Consider the following 21,920-nt stretch of genomic DNA (forward strand, 5'->3'; position numbering starts at 1 on the left):
GGATGTGACACGGAGGATGTGGACAAGTGGGTGAAGAATTTGTCTGACAGACAGATCACCCAAACAGAGAAAAATATCCTTGCTAAAGGGTTGAATTTTGCTGCCACACCGAGACAAATCCCGCTAGTGGAGCTGATCACAGCCACAGAAACAGCAATTTGTAACAACAATATTGCAGAAGTGGAAGCAGAGCAACTACGGACGAAAGTTTCGGCCTGTCTCAGCAATGCAAAGCCCCCAGCATCCAACATCACCATGGAGGAGAGCAAGGCACTCACATCACTTAGTGACGACATCAACATTATCATCCTTCCGGCAGAAAAGGGTAGGTGCACAGTATTGCTAAACCAGAAAGACAATCATGAGAAAATCTTATCACTACTCAGAGATGAAAATACTTATGAGCCCCTGAAACGAGGCCCAGGAAGTGGCTACAGGAAGAGGGTGATAGACTGTCTGAAGCAGTTAGAACAAGACAATGCTATTGACCGGACCTCATACCACAGGCTGTACCCAGGGGAAGCTACACCAAGCCTGTATGGTTTACTGAAAATACATAAACAGGGTGCACCTTTAAGACCGATTGTCTGCATGATCAACTCGGTCACCTATAACATCTCCAAGCTTCTGGGTTTGATCCTCAACCCACTGGTGGGCAGCTCTGAACACCACATCAAGAACACCCTGGATTTTGTTGGGAAGGTGAGAGATGTCATTATGGAGGCAGATGAAACCATGGTCTCTTATGACGTTACATCTCTCTTCACTTGCATCCCAGTCATGGAAGCGCTGGAGGTAGTTCGTAAGAGATTACAGGATGACACCAACCTCAGCAACAGGACCACTCTCAGCATCCACCAAATGTGTTTGCTTTTGGAACTGTGTCTTCATTCCACCTACTTCACATACAAGGGTCAGTTCTACAGGCAGAAACATGGGTGTGCCGTGGGCTCCCCAGTTTCACCCATCGTGGCCAATTTGTACACGGAAGAAGTGGAAAAGAGGGCTTTGCTGTCCTACCCTGGAACACCACCAAGCCATTGGTTCAGATATGTGGATGACACCTGGGTGAAAATCAAATCTCAGGACGTACCACAATTCACAGATCACATTAACTCGCTGGACCGACACATCAAATTCACCAGGGAGGATATGAAAAGTGGCAGGTTAGCCTTCTTAGACTGTGAGATTTCCATCAGTAATGGGGGACATGTGACGTGTAACGTAAACCTACACATATGGATCAGTATCTAAGGTTTGGCTCCCATCATCCACCAGAGCACAAACTGGGTGTCATCAGGACGCTACAACACAGAGTGAACACCATCCCCACTGACACAGCAGCCAGGGAGGCAGAAGAACATCAAGAAGGCCCTGAGTAAATGTGGTTACCCCAGCTGGACTTTTGTCAAAGCTGGAAAGGCTCCTAAAGAAAGCTCCAGCTGATCCAGGAGAGAAGGACAACCGCCGCCCAAGCGAAAACCTGTAGTGATCCCATATGTGTCAGGAATATCGGAGCAGCTGAGATGCATTTTTTCTAAACACTGTGTCTCTGTGGCTTTTAAACCCCAAAACACGCTGCGCCAAAAATTGTTCCAACCCAAGGATCGGGTCCCCCGACACAAACAGAGTAACATAGTGTACGCTGTTAAGTGCAGGAGGATTGCCAGATCTCCCAGCCCATTGTTCCTTCAGTGGGCTGGTTTCAGTCATTATGCAAATGTCCTGTTTATAAGATTTGGGGAAACCTGCAGTCAGCTGAGGCTGAAGACGTCACTTGGATGAGTGACGAAACGTTTCTCCCAAAAAACGCTACGTCCAGACGAACAGAATCAACTTTTGGAGGTTAGACAGAAAGAACATAGAAAAACGTGCTTGTGTAAATGAAGCAAGTTGCCTAAAGCACTTTGAGTGCTTTGAGTGGTCAATTTGATTAAACTGTTCATTCGTTTATTCATTTATCCATTTTATTCTTATACATTTAGAATTTTATTTACAATAAAATGTGATAATTACTAATCACACCTGCATTTTTTTAAAAACAAAAAACCCCAAAGAAACTACATAAAAAGACTTCCCTATTACTCACTAACTACTCCCAATAAACATAAGAAATAAAATAATGCACCTAATTTAGATTTTCTGTCAATAGGAGACTACATTTATAACAACAATGTATGATTTTTAAAAATGCAGATTTTTACCAAACATTATAGAAAATGAGAAATCAGACTCATTTTACTTACAGTTCAGTATAGAGCAAAACTAATAATGTTTACAAGAAGAAACAACTTAAATGAACTTCTTTGTACATAAAAAGCTCAACTAAGGAAAAACTCTTTGTTCAGTAAAAAGTAACTGATCACCACATCAGGTCTTCATAAAATGCTGCAGGCTGATGAGTCATTGGTCCCTTGGTTCAAGATTTCTTGCATCAGTTCACTTAATTGTTTTTCATGTTTTTCCTGTAGTTCTTCTTTTTCCTCCTCATTTTTTGCATTCCTCATTTGTTTCTCATGTTTTTCCACTAAAGTCTTGATCTTTTTCAGGTTTTCACTCTTTTTGGTCACACGTTTCACTAAGTCATTCATTTCCTTCTCATGTTCTTCCTTCTGAGCTGCTATTTCCTCCATGTATTTCTTTTGGGATTCATTGAACTCTTCTGCTTTCTTTCTGGCTTCTTCTTCATAATTCTTCTTTAGATCTTCCAGAGATTTCTTGTAACCTTTCTCCAATTCTTTTAACTTTTGTTCCTCCTGTTCTCTTCGACGCTGATCCTCTTTTTGTTTGTTTTGTTCATATAATAGTTTTTCTTGATTGTAATCTTGCTGCAGTTTTTCTATTCTCTGCTTCTCGGACTGCCATCTCTCTTCATCTTCTTGCCTTTGTTTCTCGCGCTCTTCTTTCAATGTCTTCTCCCAGGCCTCTTGTTTTCTTCTCATCTCTTCTCTGGTCTCTTCCAGCTTTCTGTCAACACTTTTCTTCTCCTCTTTTTCTAACTGAATTTCACTGTCCAACTTTTGAAGTTGCTTTATAAAATTCTCTCGAAGTTTTTCTTCTTCAGCTTCCTTTTCCTTTCTCTCTTGTTCTCTGATTTCCTGTTCTTTCTTTCTCTTTTCTTGTTCCAACTTAATTTTCCCTTCCATTTCCTCGAGTTCTTTGGCTTTCTTTTTTCTCTCTTTTTCCATTTTTTCTCTCTCTTCATCGATTCTTTTCTTCATGGTTTCCATTTTCTCTTTATATTTTCTTTCAATCTCTTCCTTTTCCTTCTGCATCTCTTCTTCCTTCTCCTTCAGGATCCTCAGCATTTCCTTCTTTATTGCAGTTTCAGCCTCTTGCAGCATCTCGTTGGTGTAGAAGCTTCCTCCATTGTCCTTCACCATGGTGTCAATCTTTGCTATCAGCTCACTGACTTGTGTGCGGTTTTGTGTCTCAGAGTTATTGAACACATGGTATCTTCCTCCACAGTTATGGATCAGCTTCTGAAAGGAACTGTGACATTTGTTCTTGATGTAATGATCAATAGACTCTCCCTGACGTTCCAGATCATCTCCTCTGGTTAAAAGAATGATGGTGAACTTTTCTGAATTCTTCCCAAAGGCTTTCTTAATGAGTTTAAGGGTCTCTTTCTCCTCTTCTGTGAATCTGCCAACCTGCAACACCAGCAAAAAGACATGTGGTCCTGGAGCCAGCTGGCTGACACATTTCACCATCTCTTCATGAACTTCATCATTGGTCAAAGTTGTGTCAAACAGACCAGGAGTGTCAACTACAACAACAGGACGACCGTCCACCTCACTCTTTGCCTTCTGACACCATGTTGTGACTGATATTTGACTTGATTCAGCCTTAAACTCATTCCTTCCTAAAATGGTGTTTCCTGTAGAGCTCTTTCCACAGCCGGTCTTCCCAATCAGCACAATCCTGAGACAGTCTGAGTCCTGTTCTCCAACTTCACCAAAAACATGAAAACAACCAGAGTTAGCTTAAACGTTGACACTTGTATACTACTGGCTTAAAACTATTTGGATCACTGAACACAGGAAAAATATGAATGTCTACAGTACTTACCAGTGACCATGTTCATCTTTAGTTGTAAGACTTTCTCCATTTGTGCATGTAAAAATGTTGTAGCCGTATAACGGTGTGGTTTGTCCGTTGCCTCGATGATTTTGTCCACCACCTCAAACATCTCTGAAATCTTTTTGTCTTTGATGTTGAGGACCACATATCTTTGTCTGAAGGTCTGAAGGAGCTGCTGGATATCCTTGTCTTGTCTTACAATGTTAAGAACAGCTGAAACTGTAGGATGTGACTCGACAGGGAACAGAATCACGGTGAAGTCATTGACTCGAGAGCTGAATGTGTTCTCGATGGTCTCTAACTCTGCCTTGTCTTCATCAGTGAGGGGAGCCACAGGTAGGACCAGGATGAAGGCATGGACACCCTCAGGATCACAGAGGGAGATACACTTGAATGATTCCTCCATCACTGCCTCCTGAGGTTTTCCATACAAGGCAGGCAGCTCCACCAGGGAAACCCAACGTCCACACACCTCTCCCTGATGTTTAACACACTCTGATGAGTTGGAGGCTGGATGAAGCTCAGTCTGACCTAAAATGGCCTTGGCTGCTGACGTCTTCCCTGCTCCTCTCCTCCCACACAGAACCAGGTTCAGACTGGACTTCATTTTGGGTTTAGCCTCTTCTTTTAACATGAGATACTCTCCCCAGTTTTCACCCACTATGTTATTTATTTTTAGCATCAACTCTGAGTAAATTTTAGAAGAATCTTTTTTGTCAAAATTAACTAAATGCTGCCTTTGATTGCAGTCTTCAATTAGTTTTTCTACTGAGTTGCTCCATTTCTCATTATGTGTTATAATGACCATTGAGTGCTTAAAGACATTTTGACCAAATACACTCAGGACCAAATTCAGATTTTTTCTGTTCTTCTCAGTGAAATCAGAAGGTTTCACCATCAGCAGCAGAACGTTTGGTCCAGGAGGACAGAGACTCACACAGCTCTTCATCTCTTCTAACAATGTTTTCACAGAAAGACTGAAGATGTCGGGGGTTTTGACTACGGTGAGAGGTTTCCCGTTCCACTCTCCAGAGGCAGCACGACATTGTTTTCCTCCAAGAACTTTAGGAATATTAAACTCTTTTTTTTGAATGATGATCTTTTCCAGGGATGATTTTTTGTTCTCACTTTTTCCAAACAGCATTATCCTGAGTTCATGTGCTGTAAAATAAAAGATAAAACTTAAATCTATTTCAAAATTATGAAACACACATTTTCCTCACCATAGTTTTACTACATCCCATTAAATAGCTTGGACCTGTTGATCAGCTCTTTTTTTAAACACTAATTTTCATATTTCTTTCTCTTTCCTAAGTAGGAGAGCGTGCTCTCCTTCTGCCTCGGTGTTTGGCATGTAGGGGCTTCTACTAAGAACGTGAAGTCTGCGGAGTGTGTAAATACCACCGCCAACCCTGGAGGCGATCGCCAGATCTTCCCTTTCAGAAAAACCAGGTCCATCACAGGTGACCCTCGCACCCCTATCACCACGTATTTGACCCGCTGCCCTCTGGTTAACGCCTCAGGTCAATCAGGCCCCACACCTCCAAACTCACTAACAGCTTCTTCCCCTGGACCATTGGGACTTTTAACAAACACTATCCCCCCACACCCCAACCCTGCCCACCTCACCGATCTGAGTCATGGTCTGACTAACCCTCACCATTCAGGCCAGTCACACACAGACCATGCCCTTCACTCTCCATTGTGTGCCTTTCTCTTGTTTTGTATATATTCTTCTAGTTTGTGTATATTCTTCTAAACTGCACATATCTCTTCTGTTGCTATATATTCTTGATTTGTTCCTTATTTTATTTTATTTTTTTACTTCTGCACAGTTGGTGTGGAGGTTCCATAAATTTGTTGTTCATGTAAAATGACAATTCTATTTTAAAAAACTTAGTTAGCAACAGATGTATTGGGAGGAAGAGATGCAACTTCTACTCACAATGTGCAACCAGTACCATCTTTGAATATTATCCTAGATTCTAGATGAAGGATAAGGCAAGAAATATGATCTCCCCAGTGTGTCAAGGATCTGCCCTGGGGCCTCCTACCAGTGGTAGATGCCCAGAACACCTTACCAGGAGACGCCCACAATGAAGCATCCTTGTCAGATGCCCAAAGCACCTCAACTGTTTTTTTTCGATGTGGAGGAATAGTGGCTGTACTCTGAGCCCCTCCTGGATGGCCAAATTCCTCACGCTTTGTTAAGGGAAAGGCCAGCCATCATTTGAGAAAGCGTCTATCTGCAGTCTCATTCTTTTGGTCACTATCCAAAGCTCTTGACCATAGTTGAGGGTACGGATGTAGATCAACCAATAAACTGAGAGCTTCGCTCTTATGGTCAGATTTCTCTTTACCACGACAGACTGGTACATTATCCGCAGCACCAATCCATCTGCTGATCTCCCGCTCCACTCACTCATGAACAATTTATAGGTGCTTTATATTGCAAGGTAGACCCTACAATAATACATACAGAGAAAAACTGAAAGATCATATGACCCCCTATCAGCAAGTGCTTTGGCAATAGTGAGAAGGAAAAATCCCTTTTAACAGGAAGACCCCCAGCAGAATCAAACTCTGGGAGGGGCGGGGCCATCTGCTATAACCGCTTGGGGTGAGACAAGGGAAACGGACAAAAGACTTGTTGTGATGATGAAATGCAGAGAGGTGTATAATCACATAGTGAGTGAAGAAGAAATACAGTGTAATCCCCCTGTAGTTGGAACACGCCCCTCTCTCCTCATTCTTGAAGATAGGAACCCCCATCCTGGTCTTCCAATCTAGAGGTACCATCCCTGATGTCCAAGCAACATTGTAGAGATGTGTCAACCAAGAAAGCCCTACAACATCCAGAGCCTTCAGGAACTCAGAGCGAGCCTCATCCACCCCAGGGGCCCTGCCACGAACGAGTTGGTTAACTCAGTGAACTCACCCCCAGTGATGGATAAGTCGTCGTCATCGTGCCTCATCCCAGACTCTGCTTCCTCTTCAGAAGACGCATGCTGCCCACACTATACACAGTGTAGGTAGAGCACCACTTTTCCCTCCTGAGATGCCTGACATTTTCCCAGAATCTTTTTGAGGCAGTCCAAAAGTCTTTTTCCATTGCATCTTCAAACTCCTCCCCCCACAAGTTGTTGCTTCAGCCACAGCCTGAGCCACAATCTACTTCGCCTGTCAGTACCTATCGGCTGTCTCCGAAGTCCCACAGGCTAACCAAGCATGATAAGAGTCCTTCTTCAGTGCAGCAGCTTCAGTAACAGAGATTGCTGAACATGGTCCATTAAGATTCAATGTCCCCAGTCTCTCTCAGGAAGCTGTCAAAACTCTGCCAGAGGTATGAGTTGAAGATCTTGCATCCTCACTATATGTTTAGGTGACCTAGGTCTGTTCAGCATCCTCCCCCACCACTTGATCCAACTCACTACCAGGTGGTGATCAGTTGACAGCTCAGCACCTCTCGTCATTTAAGTGTCCAGAACATACGTTCCTAAATCTGATGATACAATAACAAAATTGATCATCGACCTTTGGCCTAGGGTGTCACATGCACTTATGGGCATGCTTATGTTCAAATGTGGTGTTTGTTATGAACAAACTGTGGATTGCATAGAAGTCCAGTAAAAGAACACCGCTTGGGTTGAGATCTTGCAGGCCATTCCTCCCAATCACGCCCAGCCAGGTCTCACTGTCATTGCTCACATGTGTGTTGAAATCTCCCAGTAAGACAACAGGGTCCCTAGGTGGAGCACCCTCAAGCACTCACCCAGGGGCTCCAGGAAGGCTGGGTACTCGGAACTGTCGTATGGCAAGTGCAAGAAACAGTCAGGACCCATTCCCCTACCATAAGGCGCAGAGAACAAACCCTCTTGTCCACCAAGATAAACTCCAATGTGCAGACACCAAGACGAGGGGATACTAGTGTAACTAGAGTGGTGGACCAACAATAGGGTGAGCCCATGTCCCTTTTTCAGGCTGTGTCCCGGCCGGCCTCATGGACTAAGGCCCAGCTACCAGGCACTTGCCACCAGGCACCTACCCCTGGCAGGGTGAAATGTTGCCTAGATCACAAAAAGTTGATTCTGTTCATCTGGAAGTAGAGCTTTCAGTGGGAGAAACGTTTTGTCACTCATACAAGTGGCTTCTTCAGTCTCGGCTGGCTGCAGGTTTGGGATTTACATACCTCATTGATTGAACATGCATCAAGGAAGGTTCCCCAGATGTTTCATTAATAGGAGTTTTGAATCGCCTAGTCCCTCACCCAGAACCAATTTGTCATCAGAGACCCTGCCAAGGGGCCAAAAACACCCAACAACATTGCCCCTGGGATCCCTGGGACGCACAAACCCCTCCACCATTATAAGGCAATAATTCACAGAAGATATAGATATAGGAATATGGGGACTGAAGCCCTTTCCTTGGAGCCAGGTCTTGAGGAGTGTCTCATAAACCAGCATCTTATGGACAGGCTTTTGCCATTGCTAGATCGTTGCATCAGCCAGGGTATGTGGCAGGCCTCAGTGGTACCAAGTTTTGTGTCAGATTTTTCTTTGAATTCATCTCTGTTTCTGCGCAAACCACTTTACATTGTTAGAATCTCGTGAGCTTTTGTGACAGTGCCCATGTGCTCTCAGACTAACTACACTACCCTTGCCATGTCTCCTTGATCTCACAGCATCACAGTCAGTGTTAATTCTGAATTCATTACTATCTGCAAATAAACATGTTAAATCTTGTGCCTACTGGGTGAGGTGTTACGGGCATGTCCCACCGGGAGGAGGCCCCGGGGCAGACCCAGGACACGCTGGAGAGATTATATCTCTCGGCTGGCCTTGGTGTTCCCCCAGATAAGCTGGAGGAGGTGGCTGGGGAGAGGGAGGTCTGGGCCTCTCTGCTTAGGCTGCTGCCCCCGCGACCCGGCCCCGGATAAAGCGGAAGATGGATGAATGAAGGATGGATGAAGATGGATGGATGGGAATATGACATTAAGAACTTTTATTCTCCTCAAGTTTTAAATAATCATTTTAGCTTTTATGTCTGAATGGGACATTTAAGTGTTTCTTTCTTTTTGAGGCCTGCATTTAACTGTCTCTAGTTACTCCTGTCACACCAACCCTTTGCATGTTGTCAGTCTATGTAGCTTATTGGAGTCTTCCTTTTTTCCTGCCTGGCAGCTCCATCCTCAACATCCTTTATACCCCTCCTGTTCACATGTCCAGATCATCTCAAACTCTTTCATTTTCTCTCCAACCTGTTCAACCTGAGCTGAGGATTATTAAAATGTTTTATCTTTAAAAGATGTGTCTGTTTGGAGGCCAACCTAGACCCCTTGGATTGCAGGGTGTTTAATAGACAGACATTTATTGAAAGGCCTGAACTTAATCATTAAATCATCACATTCTGCTATACAACAAATATTTTTACTGTACTCACCGCCCCTTATAGGATCCACGTTGGCAGGGACTTTTTCTTCCTCATCTTGACTGGGTGAAACCGATGTTTCCTCACTGGAAACTTCCTCCCTCATGCTCTTCTTCACCACTGTATCTATGGCTGCTAACAGCTGCTCTTGTTCCAGGTTCTTCTGCCACAACAATTTTTCTCTACATTTCTTGATTATGTCTCCTAACTGTGGATGCTGCTGATACTTTTCAATGGAACTTGAACTCTTGTCTTTGGGCATTATCAGAGCCAGTGAACGATCAAATGATGGATCACCAAAGAGTTCAAGGACCATTTGTAGCCTCTGTCTGTGATCCTCAGTGAAGTCTGCAGGCTGGAGGACCAGCAGAAACACATGAGGTCCAGGAGCAGAGAGTCTCACACAGTCCTCAACTTGTTTCCTCAGATCTTCTGGGGAGATTTTAGCCGACAGCAGATCTGGAGTGTTGATGAGATCGATTTCTTTCCCCTTCAGCTCCCTTTTGACTCTCAGACAGAGGTCTGCTTTATCCTCAGAGCTGAACACAGTCACTCCCAGTATGAAGTTGCCCACTGAGCTCTTCTTAGACCAGCTGTTCCCCAGCAGAACGACCCTCAGCTCAGACACTGAAAAAGAGACTTTAGGTGAGTACTGAGTTAACTTTCATTTTTCATTAAGTTTTTTGTAATTATTAGTCAATAATATTTAGAGTTGTTGCGCCACATCCTTTGTACAAGAAATCAAACGATTCATTTTATTCAAAACAGAAAATGTGAATTTAGACATAAACACTTACATTTAACCTCTTATTTTTATTTCATTTGTTAAAGATTGTGATATGTTACTACTGGGTTGATATTTTGAAATTATAAAGTTTGTGGCATAATATTTTGTACCACACATTTATTGGTTTATCTTATTTTATTCATTATGTGTTGTTAATTTCTCTTACAGTCCTCACACTCAGTGCTGATGTGTTCTGGCTTATCTTCATCTGCAAAAATAGAAAAAACACAAATCAGCATTCTAACACTTTACCAGCCACCATTTTTGCTTTCTGAAATGAAAAATCCCATTCACTCTATGTAATGAACAGATTTCATATCAATGTAATTAAACAGATTATGTTCCTAGGTCTGTGTAAATAGACAAGAAGCTGCCGGATCAGTGTTGAGTGTAAGTAACGCGTTACTGTAATTAAATTACTTTTCCACTGAAAAAGTAGAGTAACTGATTACTGTTCATTTTTAGGTATTTTAATTACAGTTACTTACAATGTACTTGCGTTAAATTGTAAAATAATTAAACTCGCTGAATATCATTATTTATCTTCTAAAGGTAAAAATAAACTGCCGCTTTAACGTCGCTGTAGTGCAGGTGCACGTCATTTCGCGCCAGTTTGCTGCATAGTCGTATTCTAAAGCGGAAGATGTCGGACTCGGTTGAAGCGAGTGGCTGTTTTACGAAATGTACATATTCCCGTCTCTTCACTTTTCTGAAACAAGCAGACAAGAACATTACAGTAATATGTAAAAACTATCGGCTGCTGTTAATAGCAGGAGTAATCTACTGAAGCGCCTGACATGAGAGCATGGACAAACACTTCTGAGTGATCCTTGTTCATCATCCATGGATAACACCGCAGCAACTCCTGCTAAGCAGCAAAACCTGATTTTACTTCAGCAGCACAGAAAGCGTCTGAAGGTGAGCTTAAAAAAATAATTGCAGGCTACATTGTGGAAGAGATGCTACCGCTGCGTACTGTAGAGTCTCCATCTTTTAAAAAAATGTATTTATTATTTAAAGAGTTTAATTTCTATTGTTTGTCCACTCAAGGTTTATAGGGATTTTAAGAAGTATTCAGTTAAATTACTTATTGAGTAATTAAGTTACTTTTCAGACACAGTAATTAGATAAGTATTTTAAATACAATATTGATTAAGTAATTAGTAATTAGTAATTAATTACTTTTTTAAAGTAACTTACCCAACACTGTGCCGGAAATGCAGGAAAGTTGGAATAAACATTTTTAACTATTTCAAAACATATTTACAGTTAATAAAATATAGTTATCCATAGACCGCACTACCCAAGTGAAAAGAGAATCTGACCGTGTGCTCACATAACACCCCTGACACTTGCCTCCATTTGCATGAGTATATGTACAGTGTGAATGTATGTATGTGTGTGTGTGCACTGCTAACATGCTACAGTATATCTACAAGTATATCTTGTTAGCTTATCAGATTACCTCTTTCTCAGGTTTCTCAGGACATTCCACAATTCACAATTCATCAGGGACGATATAGAAAAGACAACTTGGCCTTCTTAGACTGTGAGATTTCCATCAGTAATGGGGGACATCTAAAAGCTGATGTGTACCGTAAACCTACGTATACGGATCAGTATTTAAGGTTTGACTCTCATCATTCACTGGAGCTCAAACTGGGTATCATCAGGACGCTACAACATAGAGCCAACACCATCCCCACTAACACAGCGGCCAGGGAGGCAGAAGAACAGCACATCAAGAAGGCCCTGAGTAAATGTGGTTATCCAAGCTGAACTTTTGTCAAAGCTGAAAAGGTGTCTAAAGAAAGCTCCTTGCTTTGAGGGTCAAAAGCCTCGTCCAGTGGTATGTCTGGAATGAAATATTGACAGTGATGTAGAGCACTTAAGGGTCCTTTTTGCTGCATGCTTACACATCACACTTCATAATGGTTATAAGGACATTCTCTGGGGCAAAGGAGTTCAAACGGGAGCAGATAAGAGGTCGACAGGAGTGAGCAGACGTGGAAGAAGAGGAGGTGTTGATGATGTCATCAAGCTGCGCCTGTTTTGGTCGAAAGCATGGCAGTGGCTACAAGCATTATCATCTGCAAATTATGCTGGGCGACAATCATAGCAAAGAGACAAAGCACTTTTGAAATATGGGAAAAGCTAAGAACTGCGCTTCCTCCACTTCCGTACCATTAATTCATTAATGTTGAATTCTCTCGCAGCTGCTCTGTTCGAATGTTGTTGCAGTTCATTAATGACTAACCTCATATTGTGGATGAATTATCTTAGTTGTTCTCCTGAACGAGAGATTCAGCAGGTTGTTTACACTGAATAAATGGCTTATATCAGCATGTGCCGACCACTCAGTGCATTTTATCAACAACTTTAAAAAAATTTTGGGAACGCAGGCATCTGTTTAAAGCAAATGGATTTAATTTTAACAAGTCAGGGGTGAAATTGTTCACCTCCAACTTGTTTTATTCCATACGTCATCTATCTGTGCTTGGTGCCAAGGCTGAGATAAACGAGGAGTTATCTCATAAAGAGGAACAAACAGTACTCCAAGAACAGACAAAGCCCAGCAGAAACCTTGAGGAGGAGCCTCACATGCCCCCACCTGGGAAGAGCCTCAGAAAGGAGAGACATCTGAGGCAAGAAGAGGGGTCCCTATTTGCCTCCAACTCTCTCAACAACATCAACGACCAGGACCAGGGACCACGACCTTCCCCAGTCCCCCAAACCCCTGACAGGCCATCACCCCCATCACCCTCCTCCCCCTCCCTTTCTCCCTCCTCCCCACACCTGAAATTCACTGAGGAGATGATGGAGCGGGTCAATGCTGGGCTCAGATCTACCCCCCGGCCCAATCCCTTTTTGTCTCCCATAAACCCCCCACCAGAGCAGCCAAAGGTTCGCCATCGAGCCCCGCCCTCATCAGAGCAATCGAAGTCACATTGCCCAGCCCCGCCCCCCCCTAGTTCCTCCTTACCACCTTCATGCTCTGTCTCCACAGTCTGATGTGTGGAGGGTCCGGGCTGCGAGGATTATGGCAGTGGTGACTTTTCCCAGGAGAAGCTGGGACCCTGTTTACTAGAAGGTTTTAATATTTCTTTACTTTTAGGTGACAGGAGACATGTGGCCTGGTCAAAACACAGAGAGCTGCACTCTAAAAGATCTTTAAACATAGTAAACATACCTTGTGTGCCACAGACTGCTCCCAAACACGAGGGGACAAGTAATACCTCTAAAACACTTAAGTTGGCTTTATTAAACATTAGATCTTTAGCTGGGAAAACATTTTTAATTAATGATTTAATCACTGAGCACAGCCTTGATTTTATGTTTTTAACTGAAACTTGGTTGGACCAAAGTAACAGTGGAGCTGTTCTCATCGAGACGACCCCTCCTAACTACAGTTTTATCAGTGAGGTCAGGGCGAGCAGGAGAGGAGGGGGGGTTGCTGTCTTATTTAATGAATCATTTCAATGTAAGCAGCTATCCCCTGGAAGTTTTCAGTCTTTTGAATATGTGGCTTTACAGCTGAAGGCCCCATCCAAAGTTGTGTTTCTTAATGTTTACAGGCCTCCCAAATACTGCACAGACTTTTTTAATGACCTCAGTGAACTGCTGTCTGTGATCTGTGTTGATTTTGACTGTGTAATTATTGCTGGGGATTTTAACATTCATGTGGACAACCCTCAGGACAAAGGGACTAAAGACCTGAGTAACACTCTGGGCAACTTTGGGCTGACTCAGCATGTAACAGAGGCCACACATAATAGAGGACACACTCTTGACCTACTGATCTCCAAAGGCCTGAGCATTTCAAAGGTTACTGTGTCTGATGTGGGCTTATCTGATCATTACTGTGTTTTCTTTGAAAGTAAAATCTCAGCCCACATAAATATATCAACAACAGTGATAACAAAACGGTGTATAACTGAACACAGTAGTGAGATCTTTAACCAGGTCTTCCCATTAACACCTGACCTGTCCAGAGGGTCAGTCAATGAGCTCGTCAATAGCTTCAATGCTAACATGTTAAATGTAATGGACACTATTGCTCCCATTAAGGTGAAGGTTATCTCTGGAAGGAAAAAGTCTCCATGGAGAAACTCCACACTGGTGAAAAATGAAAAAAGAGAGTGTAGGAAAGCTGAGCGCAGATGGAGAAAAACAAACCTCCAGGTTCATTATGACATCTATAAAGAGAAACTTCACAATTATAATTTACAACTGAGGAGTGCAAGGAGGTCCTACTTCTCTGACATCATCACTAAAAACAGCCATAATGCTCGGGTCTTATTTTCTACAGTTGACAGGCTAACAAACCCTCCTGTGTCAGTGGCAGCTGAACTTCATTCGACCATGGCCTGCAATGACTTTGCCAAATTCTTCACAGAAAAAATCCAAAAGATTAGACAAGCAATTGGTACATCAACAGCAGATCCAGGATATGTACTGTGTCCACCAAAAAACTGTTTAAACACCATGAAACAGTTTCAACCTATTAACAGCAAAGACCTGGAGGACATCTTAGGTCAACTGAACTCCTCCTCCTGCTGTTTAGATGTCCTGCCAACAAGTTTTTTCAAAAAGGTCTCAAAGACTTTGGAGTCAGACGACCTGTTAAAGATCGTCAGCTTTTCTTTATTATCAGGTGTGTTTCCAGCACCACTAAAAACTGCTGTAATCAAACCTATACTGAAAAAGGACAATCTTGACAAGACACAAATGAACAACTACAGGCCGATCTCAAATCTCCCATTTTTAAGTAAGATCATTGAAAAAGCAGTTTCTCAACAGCTCAATTACTTCTTAAACAGAGTAACTGCTATGATGCCTTCCAGTCAGGTTTTAGACAGAACCACAGCACTGAAACCGCTCTGACCAAAGTGTTTAATGACATATGTCTGAATACAGACGGTGGAAAAATGTTAGTCTTAGTTTTACTGGATCTCAGTGCAGCATTTGATACAGTCGACCACAACATATTACTCAAATGACTGGAGAACTGGGCAGGTCTTTCAGGAACTGTACTAAACTGGTTCAAAACATACGTAGAAAACAGGAAATACTTTGTATCAACAGGTAACTTCACATCTGAGCAGACAAGTATCACATGTGGAGTTCCCCAAGGTTCCATCTTGGGACCCCTTCTGTTTAACATTTACAGGGAGTGCAGAATTATTAGGCAAGTTGTATTTTTGAGGAATAATTTTATTATTGAACAACAACCATGTTCTCAATGAACCCAAAAAACTCATTAATATCAAAGCTGAATGTTTGTGGAAGTAGTTTTTAGTTTGTTTTTAGTTTTAGCTATTTTAGGGGGATATCTGTGTGTGCAGGTGACTATTACTGTGCATAATTATTAGGCAACTTAACAAAAACAAATATATACCCATTTCAATTATTTATTTTTACCAGTGACACCAATATAACATCTCCACATTCACAAATATACATTTCTGACATTCAAAAACAAAACAAAAACAAATCAGCGACCAATATAGCCACCTTTCTTTGCAAGGACACTCAAAAGCCTGCCATCCATGGATTCTGTCAGTGTTTTGATCTGTTCACCATCAACATTGCGTGCAGCAGCAACCACAGCCTCCCAGACACTGTTCAGAGAGGTGTACTGTTTTCCCTCCTTGTAAATCTCACATTTGATGATGGACCACAGGTTCTCAATGGGGTTCAGATCAGGTGAACAAGGAGGCCATGTCATTAGTTTTCCTTCTTTTATACCCTTTCTTGCCAGCCACGCTGTGGAGTACTTGGACGCGTGTGATGGAGCATTGTCCTGCATGGAAATCATGTTTTTCTTGAAGGATGCAGACTTCTTCCTGTACCACTGCTTGAAGAAGGTGTCTTCCAGAAACTGGCAGTAGGACTGGGAGTTGAGCTTGACTCCATCCTCAACCCGAAAAGGCCCCACAAGCTCATCTTTGATGATACCAGCCCAAACCAGTACTCCACCTCCACCTTGCTGCCGTCTGAGTCGGACTGGAGCTCTCTGCCCTTTACCAATCCAGCCACGGGCCCATCCATCTGGCCCATCAAGACTCACTCTCATTTCATCAGTCCATAAAACCTTAGAAAAACCAGTCTTGAGATATTTCTTGGCCCAGTCTTGACGTTTCAGCTTGTGTGTCTTGTTCAGTGGTGGTCGTCTTTCAGCCTTTCTTACCTTGGCCATGTCTCTGAGTATTGCACACCTTGTGCTTTTGGGCACTCCAGTGATGTTGCAGCTCTGAAATATGGCCAAACTGGTGGCAAGTGGCATCTTGGCAGCTGCACGCTTGACTTTTCTCAGTTCATGGGCAGTTATTTTGTGCCTTGGTTTTTCCACACGCTTCTTGCGACCCTGTTGACTATTTTGAATGAAACGCTTGATTGTTCGATGATCACGCTTCAGAAGCTTTGCAATTTTGAGACTGCTGCATCCCTCTGCAAGATATCTCACTATTTTTGACTTTTCTGAGCCTGTCAAGTCCTTCTTTTGACCCATTTTGCCAAAGGAAAGGACGTTGCCTAATAATTATGCACACCTGATATAGGGTGTTGTTGTCATTAGACCACACCCCTTCTCATTACAGAGATGCACATCACCTAATATGCTTAATTGGTAGTAGGCTTTCGAGCCTATACAGCTTGGAGTAAGACAACATGCATGAAGAGGATGATGTGGACAAAATACTAATTTGCCTAATAATTCTGCACTCCCTGTACATGCTCCCACTGGCACAGATTATAAAGAACAGAAATCCTACGAACGTCACTGCTGTTTAGTTTTCTGTCCTCATTTATGTTGGAAGTGAGAGCAGAGCTGTACGTTTGAATTTTGTCAGAAAACTCTCAGTCACAACATGCTATGTCATGTTTAGGTGGAAACTAGCGAGCTAACTTCTAACTCTGTTAAATGTAATAAATTCTGTTTTCATGCTTTAAATTATACCGTAATATGGATTTTAGGTCATATTAGCCAGCCCTAATCTGCACTTTTCTAATTATCTTAAATATTCTTAACTATTTAAACATCTTTCAGTATCCTGTTCTGTTTGCACACTACAACCTGGGTTTGCCATTTATCTGTAATCAAATTTTTAATAACTGTACAGTCCTCTGCTTTGGTAACTATTGTCCATCATGCAAGTATGTAAAAAATGTGTTTCTGTTCTGTGTCCTGTTCTGTTTGTATATGTGGTGCTGATACAACCAAATTTCCCCCTGTGGGACAATTAAAGGATTATTCCATTCTATTCTATTCTTCTATGTATTCAACTTTAGGCATGAAAAAAAAGTTTTGAAATTCATTTTTAAACATGTACTTTTCAAAGAGTTTTTTACACGTCCACTTAGGTGGACAACACATGTTTTGATGTATGACAAACAATGTATGACAAACAAATACATAATATACACTGTGTGTTATGTCTGTGAAGGTTCTCAGTCATCCAGGTGTTTTATGTTTATGTGCAACTATATTGTCAAAACTAATGCAAATACAAGAAAACAGCCTTTGAATAGCTGTCCACTTAGAGACCACTCTATTATGTGTGAAAGGGTTGAAAATGACAAATTGGTGACCCAACGTGAATTTTTTTATTTTATTTTGGTTGGAAGAAAGGAGAAAAGACAATTGAAAAGGCTCCTGACGGAGTTGCTGTCAGATGCCAGAGCTGGAGACAACTGAGTCACACTTACAAAAGGCCTTCAAAATAAATGTAAGCAGAGTCTGTTGTTTATACCGAAATCTGCAAAGAATGGACATAAACTGAATTTAAATGTGAGCAGTCAAAGTTCTCTCAGTCAAATTGTGTTTATATGATAAGATACATGTTAAATGCATAAAGTTGTAATTACAAGTTGAGAAAAAGGTTATAAAATAAGGTTTAATTTAAGACTTATGGTTAAAGTTAAAAGAGAGAGATTTTGGTTTGGTCAAGAAGGATCAAATAGTTTTATTTTAAAGTTAAGTTTAAGGTTAGGCTTTTACTGGTTTTTAAGGTGTTAGCATAAAAACAGCTTTCATACAAGAATTGTGGAAGGTTTTTATTTTAAAAATAAGGTTTAGACTAAGGTTAAGGTCAAAGGTCAGATTAAAACAGGTTAACAGTTAAATTAGATAAAATAAGCTGAATAAAAGGATTAAACTGGTTGGGAATGGAAAACAGTATTGTACGACATAAAGAAAAAAACAAAGAAAACTGTTAATAACACTACATTGTACATTGAGCCAATAACTACAGTAGTCACTGGTGGTGACCTCAATCATTGTTACTGAAGAAGGAGGCAATTCTCCCCTTAAAAAACAGTAAGTGTTCTTTAACAGTACAATATTTATATAATTACAGATGTTTAATGCATGTGGGTTTTTTTTTTTGTCTCACTCTGTCAGACTGAAAGGGATTGGATAATCGTGTGTGTGTGTGTGTGTGTGTGTGTGTGTGTGTGTGTGTGTGTGTGTGTGTGTGTAAGCTCTCTGTGTAGTTTTTTTCTCTGTGGAAATCTGGCTAAAGCGGATGTGTATGTGTGTGTGAAGCTGTTTTTGCAGTTGTTGTTGTCATAGTATTAACGGCCCGGTTCAGAGTTATCCTTGTTGTGAGGCAGGCTGCTCTGTTCACATCAAAGTCCAGCCCTGTTACCTGTCATTTCAAATGCTGAAGCAAATTAAATCTTTTTAAACAATAGATATCTTTCATGTAGAATAGCTAAAAATTAAATGCCACCATTATACTTGCTTATAGGGGGGTCATATGATTATTGGGTTTTTCTTTGTATGTGTTATTGTAGAGTCTACCTTACAATATAAAGCGCCTTGAGGTGACTGTTGTTGTGGTTTGGTGCTGTATAAATAAAACTGAATTGAATTGCACATTACACTACCACAGCACTACTGGCTTGTGGTCCCTATGCTGCTGTGTTCAGATTCAATCAAACAATATGTGCAATACAGAACACTTCCTCCCTTTGAACACTAGGTGGCATGTGACATACGTAGAAAGTACAAATCTATGAAGACTTGATCACAGGGTAGGTACTGTCGTCCATATTGCACTGCTCTTATCTTCTTATACTACTAAGTTGTAGTATGATATTGTTGTATATTAGGTGCAGGTTAAGTGTGTGAACACAAAGAACATGCATTAAACAGACAGAATTTTCTTTCTGTTGTTGAAGTTCCAATTTTTGCTGAATGTGATGTTTTGTTTGTTATTAAAAGAAAAGAAAATTTCATTCAGTTCTGATTTATGACCTGAAGATAAGATTTGTTTGTTTGTTAGAAAAAAAAAATAATCAAATGAAAAAAGGAAAATGTTCATCAACTTTTTTTCTCTTTACAATACAGATATTATTAGTATCCTGTTCCATATATTCTCTTCCAACATCAGAACCAGTATTGCATTGCCTCTACATGACAATAACCAATGAGATCTCACCATGCTACAATATGATTAGACAATGTGTCATGCAGACCACTGAAGTCTGGTTGAACTCACCAGGTGCTGCTGCCGCCATAATATCACTCTGTTAAAAATACCAAAGACTGGAGAGAAAAAAAATGATTTTAGGTTTTTCTGTGACGAACTTGCTTATAAAGACAGATTCTCCAAACATGTGGCAGCATGCAGTATGGTTTTGGACAAGCAGTGAATACTAAGTACTTACTTTTTACCGTGTCCTCAGATTTGTGCTGAAAAAGATCTTTGCAACTCAGGTGACTAGTTTGCAGTTGGAGGATGCTGTAGTGCAGAAATAATTTAGATAGTATCAGCATTTTGGCTTTTGTTCATAATTCATTCGTTAACAAATCTTTTGTGCAGAATAACCTCAATTGCTGAAATATTGATTTTGTCGTGGATACTGTTGGAATACATTAATGTTTTGTGGATACAGGAGTATATGAACAGAATTGTGGCAGAAATGTTTAGAGACCTAGATCTTACCTGTAGTATGTGTTTACCTGACTTCTCAAAGAGAGATGAACTGTGTCTTTTTGGTTAATTGAAAAAAAATTATCTTGGTGTTCAGCTTGTTTAAAAACACAAAGGACATCACTTCCATCTCAAACTCCTCACATAAACCAAACAAAAGTTTTGCACTGGTTTTAAAAAAAAATTGTATTTCTGCTACAAAAAATTGGTTTGACACTTTTATTTATTTATTTAGACACTTAACAGTTTGTCTTTGGCTCTCTTGTGTCACGGCTCACAGGATGAAATTATTAAAGAGCAAACCTGAAATGATAGCCAACTGGGGTGAAGGGCAGAGAGACCCAGACAGACGCACAGAAACCACTCAGGATGACAGAGGGGAATAACACAGACGAACCAGCAACAGGCAGGAGAACACACAGGGCTTAAATACACACAGCAGTAATCAAGTGATGGGAGAGAGGAGGGGAACACACCTGGGAGAAATCACAGCTGACAAGGCAGGGGGAACGTAAAGTGAACACACTCACATGAGACAAGAACCTTCAGAATAAAACAGGAAACTAAAAGACAATGAACTTGACAGACTCACAAGCAGACACAGTGACACCGTGGACAGGGAACACAGGCAGGTAATAAAACAAAACTCTAACACATAGCAAACCTAAACAAAAGACAACAGAATAAACAAGAACACAGAATAATATAAAGAAACCCAAAACACTAAGTCGTCAGACTCAGGACCATGGCATCTTGCATGGATTAAAGTTAATGAAGACTAACAACCAGATAATGTTAAATGTAAATTTCCTTGCTTAGACAAAAAAGTGTCAGAGTGTCATCCCAGTGCAAGGTTGGTGTAAGTCAGACATGAACAGCATACTGACTGATCTGTACAAGTTTAAGCAGGTTATAGTTCGAGTGATTCCTTTGCAGCAGCAGGTGTTTGTGTGTGTTACCTGTTTGCTTTGCTTTGAGTTCGCAGCTGAACACCTCTGCACGCTCAGACAGACAGCACTGCTTCTTCCTTTGTCTGTTTGTGTCTCTGATCATGTTGGTGGGTGAGAGAGTGGGACACTTTGTAGGTGGGCTGTAAGCTGCCTGCCCAATCAGAACTTACACTCCCTAAACGAACAAAAAATAACAACTTTGGGTGGGTTTGATGTTCTGTGTTAGTGGTGTTAGCCTGCCCCTGCACATGACTACAGCAAGAAAGCAATAAACAGGAAGCTTTCTAAAAGAAAGATGAAGCTTTAAATGATAATGATTTTCTTTATTGTGGGAAAGCAGAAAAATTGGTCTGTAACTGGATCACAGATGATTATCTCCCCTTTTATATATACTGCATCTAATTATCCTCTTCAGAGCTTTGTTAATTCAATGCAGTTTTATTTATACAGCGCCAAATCACAACAACAGTCGCCTCAAGGTGCTTTATATTGTAAGGTAAACCCTACAATTGTAACTGTAAGGTAGAACCTATACTTAATTGTATAGTTTGTATTGTTTTTATTACAAAGTATTGTTCGTTTTAAAGCCTCATGTGCTTTGCTAGAATCATCATTCATTTAAACTGTAAGGAGCCAGATAGCCTGAAGGAGGTGGGCAGGGAGAGGGAGGTCTGGGCTCCTTGTCCCGTCCCCCGGATAAGAATAAGGACCCAAACAAAACAAAAACAAAGCAAA

General features: G+C 41.3%; 1 protein-coding gene across 3 annotated transcripts; it reads right to left on the minus strand.

Moving 5' to 3' along the window:
- Window positions 1–827: 827 nt before the first annotated feature.
- On the minus strand, window positions 828–21,293 carry LOC146563210 (uncharacterized). Of its 3 annotated transcripts, none has more exons than XM_085295633.1 (7): window positions 21,195–21,293; window positions 19,970–20,043; window positions 19,801–19,847; window positions 10,473–10,505; window positions 9,523–10,137; window positions 4,072–5,244; window positions 828–3,952 (listed from the first exon to the last, which is right to left on the minus strand). In XM_085295633.1, exons 3-7 carry the CDS (start codon window positions 19,817–19,819, stop codon window positions 2,379–2,381), a joined length of 3,414 nt encoding a protein of 1,137 aa, XP_085151759.1. In that variant the 5' UTR covers window positions 19,820–19,847; window positions 19,970–20,043; window positions 21,195–21,293; the 3' UTR covers window positions 828–2,378. The 3 variants fall into 3 exon arrangements, with proteins under 3 accessions (XP_085151759.1, XP_085151757.1, XP_085151758.1); XM_085295631.1 differs by having other exon boundaries at window positions 10,464–10,505; XM_085295632.1 differs by lacking the exon at window positions 21,195–21,293 and adding an exon at window positions 20,539–21,182 and having other exon boundaries at window positions 10,464–10,505.
- Between the last annotated feature and the right edge of the window lie 627 nt (window positions 21,294–21,920).

The sequence above is a fragment of the Mchenga conophoros genome, linkage group LG12, assembly GCF_057382185.1.
Source record: "Mchenga conophoros isolate Kocher_MC1m ecotype Shallow Benthic linkage group LG12, M_conophoros_male_GT1.1, whole genome shotgun sequence".
Lineage (NCBI taxonomy): Eukaryota > Metazoa > Chordata > Actinopteri > Cichliformes > Cichlidae > Mchenga > Mchenga conophoros.